This window comes from Oryctolagus cuniculus, chromosome 5 (genome assembly GCF_051225735.1).
Source record: "Oryctolagus cuniculus isolate XC-2025 breed Fujian yellow rabbit chromosome 5, ASM5122573v1, whole genome shotgun sequence".
NCBI lineage: Eukaryota > Metazoa > Chordata > Mammalia > Lagomorpha > Leporidae > Oryctolagus > Oryctolagus cuniculus.
In genome coordinates this window covers 92,600,103-92,618,852 of record NC_142871.1, presented here as the reverse complement: position 1 = coordinate 92,618,852, position 18,750 = coordinate 92,600,103, and the positions used below count along the sequence as shown (strand labels likewise).

General features: G+C 41.2%; 1 protein-coding gene and 1 long non-coding RNA gene across 9 annotated transcripts in view; one reads left to right on the top strand and one right to left on the bottom strand.

The window, feature by feature from the left end:
• The window catches only part of LOC149126580 (uncharacterized), a 486,087-nt gene that overhangs the window by 191,190 nt on the left and 276,147 nt on the right, over positions 1-18,750 (bottom strand). The window lies entirely within an intron of this gene.
• Positions 1-18,750, top strand: part of SH3BGRL2 (SH3 domain binding glutamate rich protein like 2) — a 162,221-nt gene that overhangs the window by 116,562 nt on the left and 26,909 nt on the right. For 3 of the 8 annotated variants that reach the window (XM_070073846.2, XM_070073843.2, XM_051854528.3), the window contains exon 4: positions 10,001-10,390. The exons of the other annotated variants lie outside the window; for them this stretch is intronic. In XM_070073846.2, coding sequence (XP_069929947.1) covers positions 10,001-10,024 — 24 coding nt within the window. In that variant the 3' untranslated portion in view covers positions 10,025-10,390. Of the gene's footprint in view, positions 1-10,000; positions 10,391-18,750 lie in introns of those variants that run through there. 8 annotated transcript variants of the gene reach the window in all.

The following is an 18,750-nucleotide window of genomic DNA, read 5'->3' as shown; positions in this document are numbered from 1 at the left end:
ACAGTAGAGCATGACACGTGAAGCAAGCCCATTCTTATCATCATTAACATTATTATTGTTTGAGAAACTGAGATCAACCTGAATAACTTGGCAGTTAGTCATCAGAAGCACTCCTTTTCCTAGGAGCACTGGAGGTATAACAGCTAATTCACCAAGATGTGGAAATGTCCTTATTTAATCATAGATTCTTTGGTAATTGAGGAAATTTTCATAGGTAAATTGGCTGAAAATAAGGACTCATAGCCTCTGCTGTGAACAGTGCCCCCAGAGTTGTGTGGTGTGTCATCTACACAACCATCCATTAGGAGTTTGATAAGAGTGAGGTAGGAATAACACCTACCTTCAAAATAGAATGTGATGAGATTTGAGCTCAGAATTGTCCAAAGGTGAAGGACATGATTTACTGATCCAAAGGCACACTCAGAGTACTACTACTACAAAGACAGACACCCCCAGCTCTACCTCTAGTGCCTGTGGACATTGACCAAGACACATCAGTTCTACATGCTCTGGTCCCTTATGTTTCACATGGAAATATTTCCTCGAAGAGTCATTGTGAAGTGCAAGTGACTGGGACAGAGTAGGCATTCCACAAGCATTAGCTATGATGATAAAGGAAAGACAATTAGACTGACAGCATGGTGTCACTTGCAACAATGAAACTGAACAAAATTCATAGTATTCTTAAAGTACTAAAATGACAATAGCTGTCAATATGGAATTTTATTGTTTAGATAAATTATTATTCAAAAGTGAGATTTTTAAAAATGTATTTGAAAGGCAGAGTGACAGAGAGAAAGGGAGAGAGACAGAGAGAAATAATTCTCTGGTTCACTGTCCAAATGTCCACAGCAGCCAGTACTGAGCCAGGCTGAAGACAGGAGCCCAGAACTTCATTCAGGTATCCCATATGGGTGACAGGGTGCCAAGTATTTGTACTGTCATCTGTTACTTTCTCAGGCACATCATCAGGGAGCTGGATCAGAAGTGTAGATGCTACGATTCTAATGGGCGCTCTGATACAAAATGAGGACATCCCAAGCAGTCACTTAACTGGATATGTCACAAAGCCTGCCTCCAAAAGAGAGATTTTTTAAAAAAGATTTATTTATTTTACTTGAAAGTCAGAGTTACACAGAGAGAGAAGGAGGGGTAGAAAGAGAGAGGTCTTCCAACCGATGGTTCACTCCCCAGATGGCCGCAATGGTTGGAGCTGGGTTGATCTGAAGCCAGGAGCCAGGAGCTTCTTCCGAGTCTCCCACGCAGGTGCAGGGGCCCAAGGACTTGGGCCATTTTCTACTGCTTTCCCAGGCCATAGCAGAGAGCTGGATCGGAAGTGGAGCAGCTGGGACACTAACTGGCTCCCATATGGGATGCCGGCACTGCAGGTGGCAGCTTTACCCACTACTCCACAGCGCCAGCCCCCAAAAGAGAGATTTTTAAAAATGATATTTTCAGACCCACAACAAGAAAGTTTACAACCCATAAATCCTCATTGAATTAGTAAAGATTTACTATGCAAAGAGAAATGGATCCATAAGGCCTGAATAAGAACAAAATTCATCATAAAAAGAGATAAAGTAGAGCAAGAGGTTAGCCAAGGGTAAACAAAATGCAAATAAGTTGATAGAAACAAGACATTAGTGTTTGCAATAGCATAAGTCAGTAAACAGTGATTACCAAAAAGAGAATGTATACATAATTGTTCAACGGCAAATAGTCCAGCAGGTCCTGGCAATGAACTAGAGCAGTGAGTTAAGTTGTGGAAAAAGTAAGTTGCTGGGAATACACTTACGATGATATCGCTTACTTGAATTTCTGTAGTACATAAACATAGGAGGGAAAGGAGAGAGGAGCAACTAATGTCGGCCAAAACCTAACAAGCTTGTCTAAAATTAATATTTTCATGTATTGGTAATTTTCGTCATAATTTCTCAGACTTTCTGATTGTCTTTATGAAAGCTTAGATGATTTTTCAATTCTTCATGTGCTTATTTGATGTTTTTCCCCAATCAATTTTCTTTTTAATTTCAAATTCTTTTTAGCCAAATTGATCAGCTTTGCTCAGTACATTGTAAAATTTCATTCTCTCTTCTCCTGAGCTCCTATCAAGGGGAGGAAACGGCTGCATTTAACTTTCTAATTATTCCACTTTCCAGGGAATGCTGTCTCTATCCAATCATCTTTAGTCTTTCGACTTTTCACAGTCTCACTATGAACCCAGTAGTGAGACCCCAAGGCAGTGATGAATCCAGACTCAGTCAGGCCCAGGCTTTAGCTTAACTGCAGATCACACATTTTCAAATCACTATCTAATTTGGACTGCCACTCACTGTCCAGAAATATCGTATTACTTACCCATTCATGGTTGCTCTTCTTAAAAATGGGAATCATATTGATTACCTACCTCCGCAGTGCACGCAAAGGTGTAACTGATGAGTGATTATCTAACTGGGGTTTCACATTTGGCACGGTCTATTTCCAATTACTCTTGTAAATTCGTAGACTGTCAGAACTGCAAAAGAGAGGGTTAAGAGATTTGTAGTTCAGTGAGTTCATTTGACAAATGGGTAAATTAAGCACAAGAAATTAAGTAAATTATCAAAGGTCAAACAACCCATAAATGACTAAAGTTCACCCATCTTGATTTACACTTTTAGGGGTGGGGAATTTGGAGCACAGTCCGTTGTGGATGTGTTAGAGGCTTTGGGAACATGCGTGATGGGAAAGTAGACTATGCAATCATGGATCAGCTTACCTGCCTTCTCCTCTGGTGTGTCCTTCCACGTTTCATGCCGGAAGAACACCAATAACAGCTGGAAAATGAAGCAAAACTGAACGTTTGCTAGTTTTCAAGCAATCAGATTTCCTGAAGAAATACAAAGTCCACAGAAGATCTTTATTTTTAATAATCTAGTGCTTTCTCATTCAAACTTAGCACTCTATTCTACTATCCAAATCAAACACGGAAAGGCAATAAAGATTGCTCGGGCTATAGGTGCAATGATTAAGTGCTCAATCTGAGTAGGGCACAGGAACTGATCAAATGGGACATGAGAAGCAGGGAAAGGGGACATAAAAATGAGAGTTTCCAAATGAAAAGTGGGGAAACATTTACTTAGTAATTTCTAGTATGATGTAATAAGTTTAAGGACTAACCTTAAAAATAAGTAATGTGAGGGGCCGGCACTGTGGTGCAGCGAGTTAATGCCTTGGCCTGAAGCTCCAGAATCCTGTGTGGGCGCTGGTTCTAGCCCCGGCTGCTCCACTTCCAATCCAGCTCTCTGCTATGGCCTGGGAAAGCAGTGGAAGGTGGCTCAAGGCCTTGGACCCTGCACCCATGTGGGAGACCTGGAAGAAGCTCCTGGCTCCTGGCTTCAGATGGGTGCAGCTCCTTCCACTGTGGTCAATTGCGGAGTGAACCAGCAGATGGAAGACCTACCTCTCTCTCTTCCTCCTTCTCCCTCTCTCTCTCTCTCTCTCTCTCTGCCCCTCCTCTCTCTGTGTAACTTTGACTTTCAAATAATAAATAAATAAGAAAATCTTAAAAACAAATAAGCAATGTGAACTTCCAGTGCTGGCCAAGATTAAGTCCACTACAATCTGTCTTTCACAATTATAACCAAATGGGCAGAATGTAGAAAGTAACTATTGAGGACTCTGACAAATCACTAAGAGCAGGTAGACTAGGGAGAGGAGTCACACCTGAAGCACAGCACAGAGCTGTTTCCTTTGTCATCCAGCAGTGACCTGAGGGTGAGTCAAATCTGAAAACAGCACAGTGGGTGCTACCAGCAAAAACTACAAGAGAAACGTCCTCTTTCCAGCCAGAGGACTAGAAATAGGATCCAGGGGAATAGTATAGGGCAAGTTCTCTACTCCTTTGTCCTGTGCCCTGAAATCCACGAGTTTGAATCCTCACTCCTAAAGAGATGGTGTTAGGAGGTGTGGAGGTGATTAGGTGCCGTTAAGTGCCTTTCGACAGAGACCCTGAGAGCTGCCTTGCGGCTTCTACCACGTGAAGATGCACAGAGAGGTCTGTAGTCTGCGGCTCAGAAGACAGCCCCACCAGACCCCGACCACACTAACCCTGATCTGACACCTGGACCCCAGAACTGGAAGGAATGTGTTTCTGTTGTTTGCAAGCCCCCTGCTCTATGCTCATTTGTCATAGGAGCTCAAAGAGACTGAAACACCCTTTGTCCCCACCTCCACGCCCCATCATTTTCTCCCTTTGCCTTCTGGCCAACCCAATTTGTGAAGGGGCCTTGCTGCAGCAGTAAAGATCCCAGAGAAACTCAGGTCTTTAGTCAACGGACTCAGAAAATGCTAGTCCTATGGTCCTTTTCTCTCTTCAGTTCACTCAAGGCTATCACTGGTTGACAGAACTGAGTGACAGCCCCGGTTGCTATGACTTATAATCAAGGGATTCCCTAATTCTCTGTGTTTACGCATCCCAGGCCCACCAGCAAATTGTGCATGTGCAGAGTAAAGCTAAAGTAGCTTAGTGAAGAGCTGAAGACAAACTATGATGCGCCTTCCAACAGTCAGCTTTCTGTTACTACCATGAAATAACTAAGCTACTTGTGAAGGAAGTGGATTTATTCTGGCTCATGGTTTTGTAAATTCACAGCACAAGATTGAGTGGGCCTTGGTTTGGCTTTGGCTGTCTGGTGAGGCCAGAGGCTGGTAATAGAAGGGTATGTGCGGAGGAAAGATCACATGGAGAGCCAGGGAGCAGGGTCCAAGTTGGGTTTATGTAACCAACTCTCTTGTGAGAACGAACTTCTAAGGACGCTCCCCCAAGGAACTAAGGACCTCCCACTGGCCCTCCTCCTGAAGACCATATTTGATTTGGGTTTCCATCCTCTTAATACTGTTAGTTTATGGCTTTGGGGATTAAATGTCTGCACAACTTTGGGAACCATATTCTACTCAAACCATAAGACATCCTTACTGCCCAAGCCTCGGTCTCACCCCTCAATGGCTAGTGCACAGAGGCTTTGAGAACTGAATGTGGTGGTCAGCTTTGTGGCGTAGAAGGTTAAGCTGCCACTTGTGACACCAACAATCCATATTGGAGATCCAGTTCAAGTCCCAGGTGCTCTGCTTCCAAACTAGCTTCTTATTAATGCACCTGGGAAAGCAGCAGAGGATGGCCCAGGAGCTTGGGTTCCTATGTGGGAGATCCGAATGGAGTTCTGCTCCTGGCTTATGCCTGGCTCAGCTCCAGCCATTATGAACATTTGGGGAGTGAACCAGCAGATGGAAGTTTCTCTCTCTCTCTCTCTCTCTTTCTGTTTCTCCCTCTCTCTTTCACTTTGCATTTCAAATAAATTAAATCTTCGAGACAAAAAAAAAAAGTTGACTGTGAGAATCACCATCCACACATGGTAAAGCAGAGCTGCCTGTCTGATTCTATCCATACGATCTGATTTCAAGATTTATTACAGTGGCAGAAATCAAGATTGTGTAATACCATCAAAATGTACGATGATGGAACAGAAGACAGAGCTCATAAATAGACTCAATGAAATATGACCAATTTATTTTTGTAAGTAATGTAAAGATAATTCAACAAACAATAGTCTTTTAGCCAGGACAATTGGCAAAAATATGGAAAAAGAAGGACAATGATGTTATACAACTCATATAAAAATTAACCTAAAAGGTATCATAAGCCTAAATGTAAAATATGAAACTATAAAACTTGCAGTAGAAAACATAAGGAAAACTCTGTGTGACCTTGAATTGATAAAGAGATCTTAAATATCCTTCCAAAATCATGACAGTAAAGGAAAAAAAACTGATCAAACTCCATCAAGGTTTAAAAACTTTTGCTCTGTAAAACAAAGAAATTCTTTGTCATTTTCTTTGCTATGGACAGAATGGTTATGTCCCTTTCAAATTCTTATGTTGAAATTCTAGCCCCCAAAGTGATGGTACTAGGAGGTGGAGTCTTTGGGTGGTATTATTAAGAGAATGAGAAGACAGGCCACAGATGGAAAGAAAATATTTAAAATCAGACATATGACAAAAAATTGTATCTAGAATATGTTAAAAAAAACCTAATTTTCACCAAAAGAAAGCAAATAATCCAGTAAAAAAGGGTGGGGGGCAACAGAATTGAATAGACACTTCACTTCAGAAGACAAACAGCATCTGAAAAGACACTTAACTTCACTATTCATTAGGGAAATTCAAATTAAAAGCACACTATCATAATCCTATTAAAATGCTATTTTTAAACTTTTATTTAATAAATATAAATTTCCAAAGTTCAACTTTTGGATTATAGCGGCTTTTCCCCCCATAACCTCCCTCCCACCTGCAACCATGCCATCTCCCACTCCCTCTCCCATCCCATTCACAGCAAGATTCATTTTCAATTATCTTTATATACAGAAGATCAACTTAGTATATACACGAAGTAAAGATTTCAACAGTTTGCATCCACACAGATACACAAAATATCAAGTACTGTTTGATTACTAGTTATACCATTAATACGCATAGTACAATGCATTAAGGACAGAGATCCTACATGGGGAATAGTTTCACAGTGACTCCCGTTGCTGATTTAACAATTGACACTCTTATTTATGATGTCAGTAATCACCTGAGGATCTTGTCATGAATTGCCAAGGCTATGGAAGCCTCTTGAGTTCACAAACTCCAATCTTATTTAGATAAGGCCATAGTCAAAGTGGAACTTCCAATTCAGTCCTATCAAGATGGCATGTACCAATGCCATCTTACTAGTCAAATTGATCAGTTTAAGTTAATAATTGTTCATAATTATAGGATTAAATGTCAAAGGGATCACATAAACAAGACTAGTGTCTGCTAATAATAACTGATAGAATTAAAAAGGAGAGAATGGTCCAACATGGGAAGCGGGATACACAGCAGACTCATAGAATGGCAGATGTCCTAAACAGCACTCTGGCCTCACAACCAGCCCTTAAGGCATTCGGATCTGGCTAAAAAGCCCATGAGAGTTTCTCAGGCATGAAAAGCCAAGACACTGTGGCAAAGAAAAATGACCTAAATGAAAGATCTCTGTGAGTGAGATCCCAGCAGAAAGAATGGGCCATCAAAGAAGGAAGTACCTTTCTCTGAAGGGAGGAGAGAACTTCCACTTTGACTATTGCCTTATCTAAATAAAATGTTATTTTTTTTTAACCTGACAATATCAAGTGCCAGCAAGAAAAAGGAGAAGCAGAGTTGTCATATATCACTGGTGGGCATGCAAAATGTACAATCACTCTGGAAAACAGTTTATCAGTTTCTTTCTTTTTTTAAAGATTTATTTATTTGAAAGGCAGAATTACAGAGAGGCAGAGGCAGTGAGAGAGAGGTCTTCCATATGCTGGTTCACTCCCCAGATGGCTGCAATGGCCGGAGCTGTGCTGATCCAAAGCCAGGAGCTTCTTCCTGGTCTCCCATGCAGGTGCAGGGGCCCAATGACTTGGACCATCTCCTGCTGCTTTCCCAGGCCATAGCAGAGATCTGGATCGAAATAGAGCAGTTGGGATATGAACCAGTGCCCATATGGGATGCCGGCACTGCAGATGGCCCCTTTCCCCACTATGCCACAGTGCTGACCCCTGTCAGTTTCTTATAAAACTAAACCATATAGTCCAGTAATCCTACTTCTGGGTATTTTAAGTTTAAACAAAAGCCTGTAAATGAGAGTTGAGAGCAGTTTGTCTTAGTTTTATTTGTGCTGCAGTAACAAAATACCCGATGATGGGCAATTTATAAATAGAAATTCACTTGTCACATTTCTGGAAACCGTGACATGCAAGAGTAAGGCTCTGGTAGGTCTGGTGTGGGGTGAGGGCCTAATCTATCTGATTGTAGGGTAGCATTTTGTTGCATCTCCTAGAGGGGATGACCTCTGTGTCCTCTTTGGTGGGAGAGTAAGCACCAAATCCTGCAACAAGCCTCTTTCGTAAGGTCCTTCATTTCATTTATAAAGGTGAGACACTCCTGACTAATCACCTCTTGGAGGCCCCACTTCTTCATACAATTATATTGGTGATTAAGTTTCAGTATATGGATTTTGGGAGACACTTGGTGGCCATAGCACAATTTAATTCATAATTGCCAAAAAATAGAAGTAACCCAAATGTCCCCTGTTGCATGGATAAATGCTCTGTGATCTATCCACACAATGGAATATTATTACTCAGAAATCAGAGGACCAAACAATTAATAGAGGCAATAAGATGGAAAAACCTCAAATGCATTATGCTAAGTCAGGGGTCAGCAAACTCGCTGGTTTGCAGGCTAGCTCCAGCCCCACCCATCTATTTATGTCTGTCTGTGGCAGCTTTCATGCTGCAATGTCAGAGTTGAATAATTGTAACAGAGACAGCAAGGCCTGCAAAGCTGAAAATATTTACTACCTGTCTTTTTACAGAGAAAGTTTGCCAATATCCGTGCTAAGTGAAGGAAGCCAGATACAAAATCCACCTACATTGTGGTTCTATTTATATAACATTCTGGAAAAAGGCAAAGCTGTTGGTAGGGAGGACAGATCACTGGTCCCCAAGGCTTGGGTTTGGAGGCAGGCATTGACTATGAAAGGCAACACAAAGGGCACTTTAAAATATTATGGCACTTTCTGCCTTGATTATGGTGATTCTAACAGGTCTCTGCATTTGCCAAAGCTAACAGGACTGTTTCAATTGCACATCCAAACAAAAGAAGTGTCTTTTTTTGTATGTATATAAATAAATTTACAAAATAAGTCCTATAAAGATGGCACATATATTATTGGTCTGCATATTGTGGCTGTAAGTTGCAAACGTTAAAATGATTTTTAAGCTGAAAAAAGAGGACCAGTGCTCAGGTAGCTGGAAGTGATACTGGGGTTGGTGATGAATCCAGGACTTCAGGAAACAGTCATGAGAGAGGAGATCTGGAGGTCACTGGGCCCAAGATTCTCTCTTTTTTTTTTTTTGAAAGATTTTTATTTATTTATTTATTTATTTGAAAGTCAGAGTTACAGAGAGGAGAGGCAGAGAGAGAGAGAGAGGTCTTCCATCCAATGGCTCATTCCCCAGTTGGCCGCAATGGCCGGAGCTGCGCCGATCCAAAGCCAGGAGCCAGGAGCCAGGAGCTTCCCCCAGGTCTCCCACATGGGTGCTGGGGCCCAAGGACCTGGGCCATCCTCTACTGTTTTCCAAGGCCATAGCAGAGAGCTGGATTGGAAGTGGAGCAGCCGGCTCTTGAACCGGCACCCATATGGGATGCTGGCACTTCAGGCCAGAGCTTTAACCTGCTGCGCCACAGCACTGGCCCCAGTTGTTTCTTTTTAAGTTATTTGAGAGGTAGAGTTATAGACAGAGAGAGGGAGAGACTTCAGTTGTTTCTTTATAATGGCAAACATAGACTAGAAAGTCATGTTTAACGCATTAAAAAAAGATCTTGAGCCATTCACTCCAAATAGTCTGTGACTTGTAGAACTGTAAGCCACTCTTAATTAATTGTGAAAATGTTTATTTCAGGCCAGTATATTTCATTGAAGTATTGATATTTCAAGAAATATAAGGGAAATGACCTAGAATTGTTGATATAACCCAAGTTAAAAAGATCTCATTATGTAGATCAAGACCATTCTCTATCCCCTTTATGATTGAGATTTTTTTCCCTTTGAATTTTCAGTGTTTAAACATTTGGGGATTGAACAAAAATAGAAGAAAACAAATCCAGATAGCCTTTTGTTAAACAAAGAAAAGATTCATAATTTTAAAAATATTTCTTAGGAAGATATCAACATTGATTAAATTCGGCTTACTAAGCTTCCTGCCTCTGTGTCACTGAACTAGAACCAGTATTCTCTTTTAGTGGAGAGCAGACATACAGAAACCTTAATTTTCTTTTTCCACAGTGTGTGTTAAAAAGAAACCATTAAACAAAGTGCAAGCCTCCTTCCAAATCAAAAGACACCTAAGTTTCATTATCTTGTTTTTCTTTCTCTTTTCTGCAGTGCTGTTCCAAGGGCTCCACCTGATGGGTTAGCTTACCCAGAGAAAATCAAATACACACTGATCTCAAGTCCCTAAATTACCAACCAGTGGCAGGAGGAAAAGAGAACAATAGAAGCTGGCTTCCATTTGCCCAGCCTTCTGGTTCATCGACCAGGGAACACAGGCTGCTCGTTTGCAGGCTGCTTTGATGACTTCTCCCCAGGAGGGAGCCACAGAGAAAATCATTCACCCTCAAACTTGCACACTTCTGACCTGGGGAAGCAAAAAGCAGATGAAGAAATTGGAATATGACTTGCCTGAGAGCAACTCTGAACCATTTCAGACAGCATTTGTATTATGTAGTCTCAAGTTTCTAAACCTAATTTAATAAATACATATCTTTGCAAAAATAGCACTGTGCATATCAGCAACATTTCTATTTCAACAGGAAATAGAAGCAAGTTTTCCACTGCCGGAAAATTCTGTTGATACTGAAGCTGCGGGAAAGAAGAGTTAATTCACCCTATTTTTTCTTCTGTGTACTAAGGTTATGTTTTCACATGTTTTAAAATTCTCTGCCATTCTATTTTACAAACTCAAGTTGAAGTGATGTGCAAAATACTGAGAACTGAAAAAACATTATTAGGGAAAGACTCAAAATTGTGCCATTAAACAAAAATCAATGTTTCATATTAAACAATGCCAATCTGGTACAATCAGGTTAAACAAACAAACAAACAAACAAAAAAACAATCGGAGTTGTGTTCAGCCTGGCAGTTAAGACACTGGCTAAAACATACAGGTTCCACATCAGAGTATCTGGGTTCAATACCCAGCACAAACTCCTGATCCCAACTTGTTGCTAACACATACTTTGGAGGCAGAGGTTCCTGTCATCCACACGGGAGAACTGGATTGCATTTCCAACTTGTGGTGACCCTGGCCCAGGCCCCATTATTGTGCCTATTCATCTGTTTCTCTCTTTGCTTCTCAATAAAAAAAAAAGTGATTCAAGAGCTGATCTCCTTGTTTTAAACTGTGTGGTGGTTTGAGGGGCTGGTCAAAATAGCTTCTATTTTCAGAATTGAGAAAAAAGCCAATTTTGAGAACAAAAGTTGCTCAGTATTCTCATATTCTGGTACAAAGAATGATTAGAGGCGTGTAAAGGCTTATTGATTTATTCTACAGCTACTAAGCCTCCATTTCCACCTCAGTCTCCCTGAATGGAATAAGCTGGTCCAGACGGGGAAAGCAGAGAGTCTGGGGGAAAAGGCTGCAGAGGAAGGAGCCAGCCTCAGCTCTGGCACACCTAGGGTATCTCCTACAGGATAGACACCAGTATTGGTCATTATTTTGTACCCTCCTCCTCTACATGGCAAAATTATTACATTAAATGAAGAAATCAATACTTGTTAAATCTTAGTTAATTCTACTTATGCCCCTTGGATATTGAATTTTTCTATGGTATTATATAGAATTTTAAGTTATTTGGGTTCCTTAAAGATTAAATGTGTTCTCCTTCTGATTCTATTGACAACATCTGTAAGTTACTGTCATATAATGTATAATGTGTAGTGTTGCATGACTTTGTTCTAGTGGAAAAAGCTTAAGAAGCTAAGCTGAAGCCAGGAGCCTGGAACTGCATCAGGGTCTCCCACGTTAGTAGCCATGGCTCAAGTACTTGGGACACCATCTACTGCTTTCCCAGATGCATTAACAGGGAGCTGGATTAAAAATAGAGCATCTGGGACTTGAACCAATTCTCATATGCTCAACATTGGCCCTGCCATAAACTCTTCAAAGTAAACTCATACAAACAGTAGGGAAAAGTCTTAAGTCTAAGTGTCAGTTGATCAGAGACACATAAAAATCTCATTTTACAATAAATTCTAGAAATTACAATAGTGAACATGTAATTTATTCTTTAGAATCTCTCTAGCACCTTTCAAATATCCCCAGTCAATTTTCCCCCCACAATTTATCTTTATTAGTAAATTCAGGTATATTTAAATCTTATTTTGTAAATACTTTTGAAATTTCTCTTCTGGCACAAAAATTAGAGACACTGGAGCTGGGGCTGTGGCACAGTGGGTTAAGCCTCTGCTTATAGCACTGGTATCCCATATAGGTGCTGGTGGCTGCTCCATTTCTGATCCAGTTTCCTGCTAATGAGCCTGGGAAAGCAGTGCAAGATGGTCTAAGTGCTTGGGCACCTGCATCCATGTGAGAGACTTGCAAGAAGATCTTGGCTCTTAGCTTTAGCCTGGCCTGACCCTGGCCCTTGTGGCCATTTGGAGAGTGAACCCTGTCTGTCTCTGTCTCTCTATAATTCTCACTTTCAAATAAAATAAATAAATCCTTCAGAAAACATCAGAGACATTATTTGACCCTTTTCTTTCATGCAATGTATAGTTTCTGGTAAGAACAATGAAATGGTTAAATCCTAATACTTTTTGTATGTGCTAGCAAAATATGATCTCTTATCATTTCTCCTGGTATTCTCCTTTATTTTTAAAAAAGATTTATTCATCTGAGAGACAGAGTTACAGACAGAGGGAGAGACAGAGAGAGAAATCTTACATTTGCTGGTTCACTCTCCAAGTGATTGCAACAGCCAGAGCTGAGCTGATCTGAAACCAGGGGCCAGGAGCTTCTTCCGGGTCTCCCACATGGGTGCAGGGGCCCAACCACTTAGGCCATTTTTCACTGACTTCCCAGGCCATTAGCAGGGAGCTGGATCAGAAGTGGAGCAGCCAGGACTCAATCAGCTCCCACAAGGGATGTCAGCCCCGCAGGTGGAGGCTTTATCTACTATGCCACAGTGTCGGCCCCAGAATTATTTAAAATGAGATTTTTTTCTATGTAAGCATCCATTTGCTTATATATTTTTAAGAAGAAAAGTTTTTCCTCTACAAATTTAAGTCTGAGTGATAAGCAACTTCAGAATTCATTAATAATAGATGAATAGGAGATACACCAAACATACTTGTGGACTCCTCTACAGAGTAGTTTCCCGAACATCTAGAGATACAGGTTTATAAACTGGCTTAACAGGCAGGTGGGGTAGCGGGATTAGGGCTTCAAAGTGTGGAAAATTCTAATGAGACTTGACAATGTCCCACTGTCCAAGTCAGTTACCTTTCTGGCTGGAGACCTCCTTTGGAGTTTGGGCATTTGTGGCAGCTGACTCTAGAAAAATAGCTACAGTCAGATAAGAGAAGCTCAGATAAGATTTCTCTCTGAATTTGCAATAGTTCAGAATTTTTCATTTATATGCCATTTTTTAGTGAATTTGTGGCCCTTTAATATTATGTGGCATAATTACAATGTTCTTAAGAATTTCTGTATTTTGATCTTTAAGGAATGCTTTTAAAGCTTGTTGTTTCATTGCCCATTGTTCAAGGCTTATTTTGGCTGTCTGAAAATATTCTGGAGTCCTATGAAACTCACCTCAAACTTCATACCAGAAAGAAAAATAATTCAGGAAAGAAAAATTGCATGTAACAGAGAGAAATTTTTAATTAATCCTCCTGGGTCCGCTTTGTTTTTGGATTGCATAACACATTGAAGGTTGAAATCGACTTTTCAGACTTGTTTGGACCATGCAGTTCCATAATGAGCATGACCTCTAATCTGGAAAGGGTATTCTCACTATTAGAGATCCATTCTGTACTGTGTTCTATCATTGAGGTGAGAATTAAACGAATGAACAAATTTTTTCCAAAGTTGTCAAATGAGCCATCCATAAATGGCCACTTCCAAAAGAATGAGCTCTGCAAAAATTAAAGGATTATTTACATAAAATATGCATAAACATCAGGAGTAATTCCTTTGACCCACAAAGGGCCTTAACTCCACTGTGTCTTTCATAGTTTCAACTCCGCTGTAACATTGGCCACAATGGAGGCTGATATCAACACATCTCTTCTGTGGGCTCAGCAGATCTTCCTGCAACAGCAAAGAAGCCTCAGAATGGTTCTTTTATTTCAACTTTGTCATCTTCATATGAACGCAGTTGATAGCTTTTCACATTTGATCAGTGTGTGAAGAAACACGCAGAATGCTGGAACAATAATTCCAAAGTACTGTCCTTTTATTTATTTTTTAAGATTTTTATTTATTTATTTGACAGGTAGAGTTATAGACAGTGAGAGAAAGACAGAGAGAAAGGTCTTCCTTCCGTTGGTTCATCCCCCCAAATGACCGCTACGGCCGGCGCTGCACTGATCCGAAACCAGGAGCCAGGTGCTTCCTCCTGGTCTCCCATGCAGGTGCAGGGCCCACTTGGGCCATCCTCCACTGCACTCCCGGGCCACAGCAGAGAGCTGGACTGGAAGAGGAGCAACCGGGACTAGAACCCGGTGCCCATCTGGGATGCCGGTGCCGCAGGTGGAGGATTAGCCAAGTGAGCTGCGGCGCCGGGCCCAGTACTGCCCTTTTAAAGATATCTGCCACTACTAGCTGGCACCACTGACTTGATTCCTAATAGACTGGATTTATTCTTTATCCTGCAATTTAAAATAGGACTATATTTAAACCCTTAAAAGATATTATTGAAATTCAGGAAAATATTGCATATAGAAACTTAGATTTGAGTGTACAAACCAGCTATGCCAAACTTCACATTTTACACTGCCTATGTCCTTTACATTTTAGACACAAAGACTCCAAGGGGCCAAAAAGTATAGCAGGTTTGAAGTTTGAAGAAATAATTATATTTCTTTCTATTTATTCTCTCTCTACATGCTATCATCATAATTTTGAATTGCCCCTTAAAAGTAAGAATATGGAGTACTATAATGTTTGGATCCACATCAAACCTTACTCTTTTTTTTTTTTTTTTTTGACAGGCAGAGTGGACAGTGAGAGAGAGAGACAGAGAGAAAGGTCTTCCTTTTGCCGTTAGTTCACCCTCCAATGGCCGCCACGGCCGGCGCGCTGCAGCCAGCGCACCGCGCTGATCCGATGGCAGGAGCCAGGTACTTCTCCTGGTCTCCCATGGGGTGCAGGGCCCAAGTACTTGGGCCATCCTCCACTGCACTCCCTGGCCACAGCAAAGAGCTGGCCTGGAAGAGGGGCAACTGGGACAGAATCCGGCGCCCCGACCGGGACTAGAACCCGGTGTGCCGGCGCCGCAAGGTGGAGGATTAGCCTAGTAAGCCACGGCGCCGGCTCAAACCTTACTCTTTATGAACTTACTCTTTAAGTTACTAAAACTCTATGTGTGTTAGGATCCAACTGATTAATGGGTATTTCTCCAAATTAATTTCCATGTGGAATATAATTATTTATTAAATAATAAGGAATGAAAATGTACTGACTTAAAGCACATACACATAAATAATCAGTAATTATTTAGAACTTAGACCAGCAAGAGATATTTGTGGGGAGAAATGTTTTATCACTGACATTTCTCAAAATTGTTGATGTATAGTGATAACAGAAAAACAGACGTATTTATAGTTGGCTTTACTAGTTTTAAATATTTCTCCAAAGGCAATGCACTACCTTATTCTCTGCAATGAGTGGACACTTCCCTCCACCCTGCATTTGGTACACACTGGTCTCAAATGATTCTCTAGCCGAGAGCATTGTTTTTAAGGTCTACAGACTTGTATGGAAAGGAGAAATGGCTTCTTACTTACTGGTTGAGTGTTTGCTTGATGACTTGCCTTGGTGTTTCCAAATGGGAAAAAGAAAGCTGGCATGGCGAAGCTTTCATTTTCTGCAATGGTGAAGAACAAGAAGACTGTCCCCAAAGCACCAAGGGTGTGCCTGGGAAGAGTCTAGAGAATGAAGGTATATCTGCAGCAGAAGCAAGGCAACCTATTCCCGTGGGTGAAAGGCTGCCCTGGAGGATACCTATAAAAGGGAAACCATTTTCTCTGTGGAGCTCATAAGGACACAGTTTTGTTTCCCTTTGCATCCTCCCTCAGCCAACACCCTCTCCTGTCCTCCTGTCCAAGCTTCTGAAGTCTCAAGCCAACCTGTGTAGACAATGGTGGGGAGGTGCGTGGGAAGGAATCTTTAAACTGATTGTGAGATGGAAACTTTTTTTTTTTGATAGGCAGAGTTAGACAGTGAGAGAGAGAGAGAGAGAGACAGAGAGAAAGGTCTTCCTTTTCCGTTGGTTCACCTCCCCAATGGCCGCTGTGGCCGGTGCACCGCGCCGATCCGAAGCCAAGAGCCAGGTGCTTCCCCTGGTCTCCCATGTGGGTGCAGGGCCCAAGCACCTGAGCCATCCTCCACTTCCTTTCCAGGCCACAGCAGAGAGCTGGCCTGGAAGAGGGGCAACCGGGACAGAATCCGGCGCCCCAACTGGGACTAGAACCCGGTGTGCCGGCGCTGCAGGCGGAGGATTAGCCTAGTGAGCTGCGGCGCTGGCCGAGATGGAAACTTTTAATAGGGGAAAATTAACTCCTAGCAAAGAAAATCACCCTGGTTTAATAAACAAGCGTGCGGGCAAGTTATGGAAACAGTTTGCTGTGTCTTCGAGGAAGTTTACTGCTCACTGGGAACAAAGCCATGCCCATTGGTTGTCAATAGAGTAGTAGTTCTTGGGGGGAAAACTCAGAAACTTTCATTTTTGTGCTTGGATAAGCGAAGTTGCTCCATTGGGCCATTGAATAGCTGCTGTATGTCATTTCTCCTCTGTCTCCTCCCTGCGCTGGTTGGGAACCCGGACAGCCGGTTCCTAACTGGACCCTGTTCCAGTTGCTCTTTGTTTTAGGATTTGTGCTGCTCTGGTCCATGACCTTCTTCCAGAAATGCTATCACATTGATACAGCATTTGGGTTTTGAGTTTATTCCCACATCACCTCAGGTTTCAATAATTCCAAAGGAGATCCATTTCATTCTGGAACTTTCTCTCAAGATATGTGTGTGCCTCCAACAACATGCAAAAAAAAACAAAAAAAAAAACAAAAAAAACAAAAAACAAAAAAAAAAACTACCTCTTCTCAAACACTAGCCAAAACCTATTGCCCAAACCACGGCAAACTTGTTATCTTCAGTTGAGATTTCCTCTTTTTATTTTCTGAATTTCTTCATATTGTTTCTTTCTCATTTCTCTATTCCATTTGCTCTGAGAAACACAGAGAAGCACCCCATAATTTTCTTTTGGGATGAATAATTATAAAGTCCAAATGGCTTCTTTTATTCAGACATCTCCTAAATTGCCAACATCCTCAAGTCTCTCATTTAAATAATGACTGCAAATTGTTAAATTTGAGTAATGTATGCAGAAGCCATTCCATTATTAGAATATTGGAAAATCTTTTGAGGCTATTGATTATTTTGGGCTAGAAAATTGTTTTTCTTGACCGTGTTTACAGAAAAAAAGAACCATGTTATTTCAAAAGTGTTTTAATTTGGGGCCCATTTATCTCTAAACATCTAGCTACTAAGATTGTGTTTTCTGTGACAAAGAATGTGTTTTCTGTGACAAAGGATGTAAGAGTGCTAAAAAAAAAAAAGATTCTGTGCAATTTTGCCATAGCTGTTATTAGCTTGGAAGAGTTTGGACATAGTTTTTTAAGCTTCAGATGTGACAATGTATTTGCTAAAATAAGGGATAATAGAAAAAGAGCTAAGAAAAATAAAGATTACAATTCCAAACTTCTCATCATAGGCCACATCCCATAAGGGCTTTTAAGGCTCTGGGATTTATGTGTGTGTGTGTTTATGTTCCTAATTTAAACACCCATCTGAATTCCCTACCTAGATTTAGTAAAGTTCATAGTTTGCTAAATACCTCCAGACTTCTGCCATACTAGATCATGTGTTACTCACTCTGGGAGTGACAGTCTTTCTCACAAACCAATAGGCAAGGTGGTTATTCACAAAAGACTTGAAATGGATATGGCCAATTGGCTTGTGGCGCCTTTTCACAAGCCCAAGGAATGAAAGAACTTCTAGAAAGTGCATTACATATATCTTCCAAAATCCCCCAATCAAATAATAATTATTAAAGCCCCTGGTAGATTATACTATGTTTTTACACATTTTAAAACTAATTCTCCCTCATGGCAAACCTGGGAATTGGTTATTATTATCACTGTTTTATAAGATATTCATTAACTCTCTCAATCTCATGGGCCTCCAAGCTGCGTCCCAGGAGGTCCATCAGTGCTTCTCTGTTTATCCTCAACTTTGGCTCTACTGCTGGTAGGGAAGTCCCTCCTTGACAGGTCTGAGAACTGACTCCCAAGACAACCCTCAGCCCCTGCACACAGACACCTCCTCTGTGTCACTCATGTCATCACTGCAAAGCCAACTGGCGCTTCCAACATGAAAGGGGAGCGTTCTCATCCAAAAGCCACTCCACCCCCCATTTGATCCATTGTAATTCAGTTTATGTGTCAGTCATTTTAAATTTCATACATTTAAAAACAATTAAAGCGATTATCAAGGCATACATGATTAAGACACAAATGAAATTTCCTATCTTTGTTGAACTTGATCCAAACATTACACATCTCCTGCATATTATCAAGTGGTGTTCCTCTTCTGGCGGTGCTTCTGAAACATCTGTTGCTCCTTAGCTGAAACCATGCCCCCCAAGTTCCGAGAAAGTGGGGATCTTTTCTGTGCGGGGACCAGGACCCTTGCAGAGACAGAGTAATTATTCTTTTTTCTGTCATCTGATCTTTGACTTAGCCCCATCCAATCTTCCCAGGAAAATTCCCAGCACTCCTTTGTTGGTTGGCACTCTTCCTATTTCTAGCTGTTGGTGGCTCAGTTCCCAGAATGTGAGCCAGTCTCTAGTTCA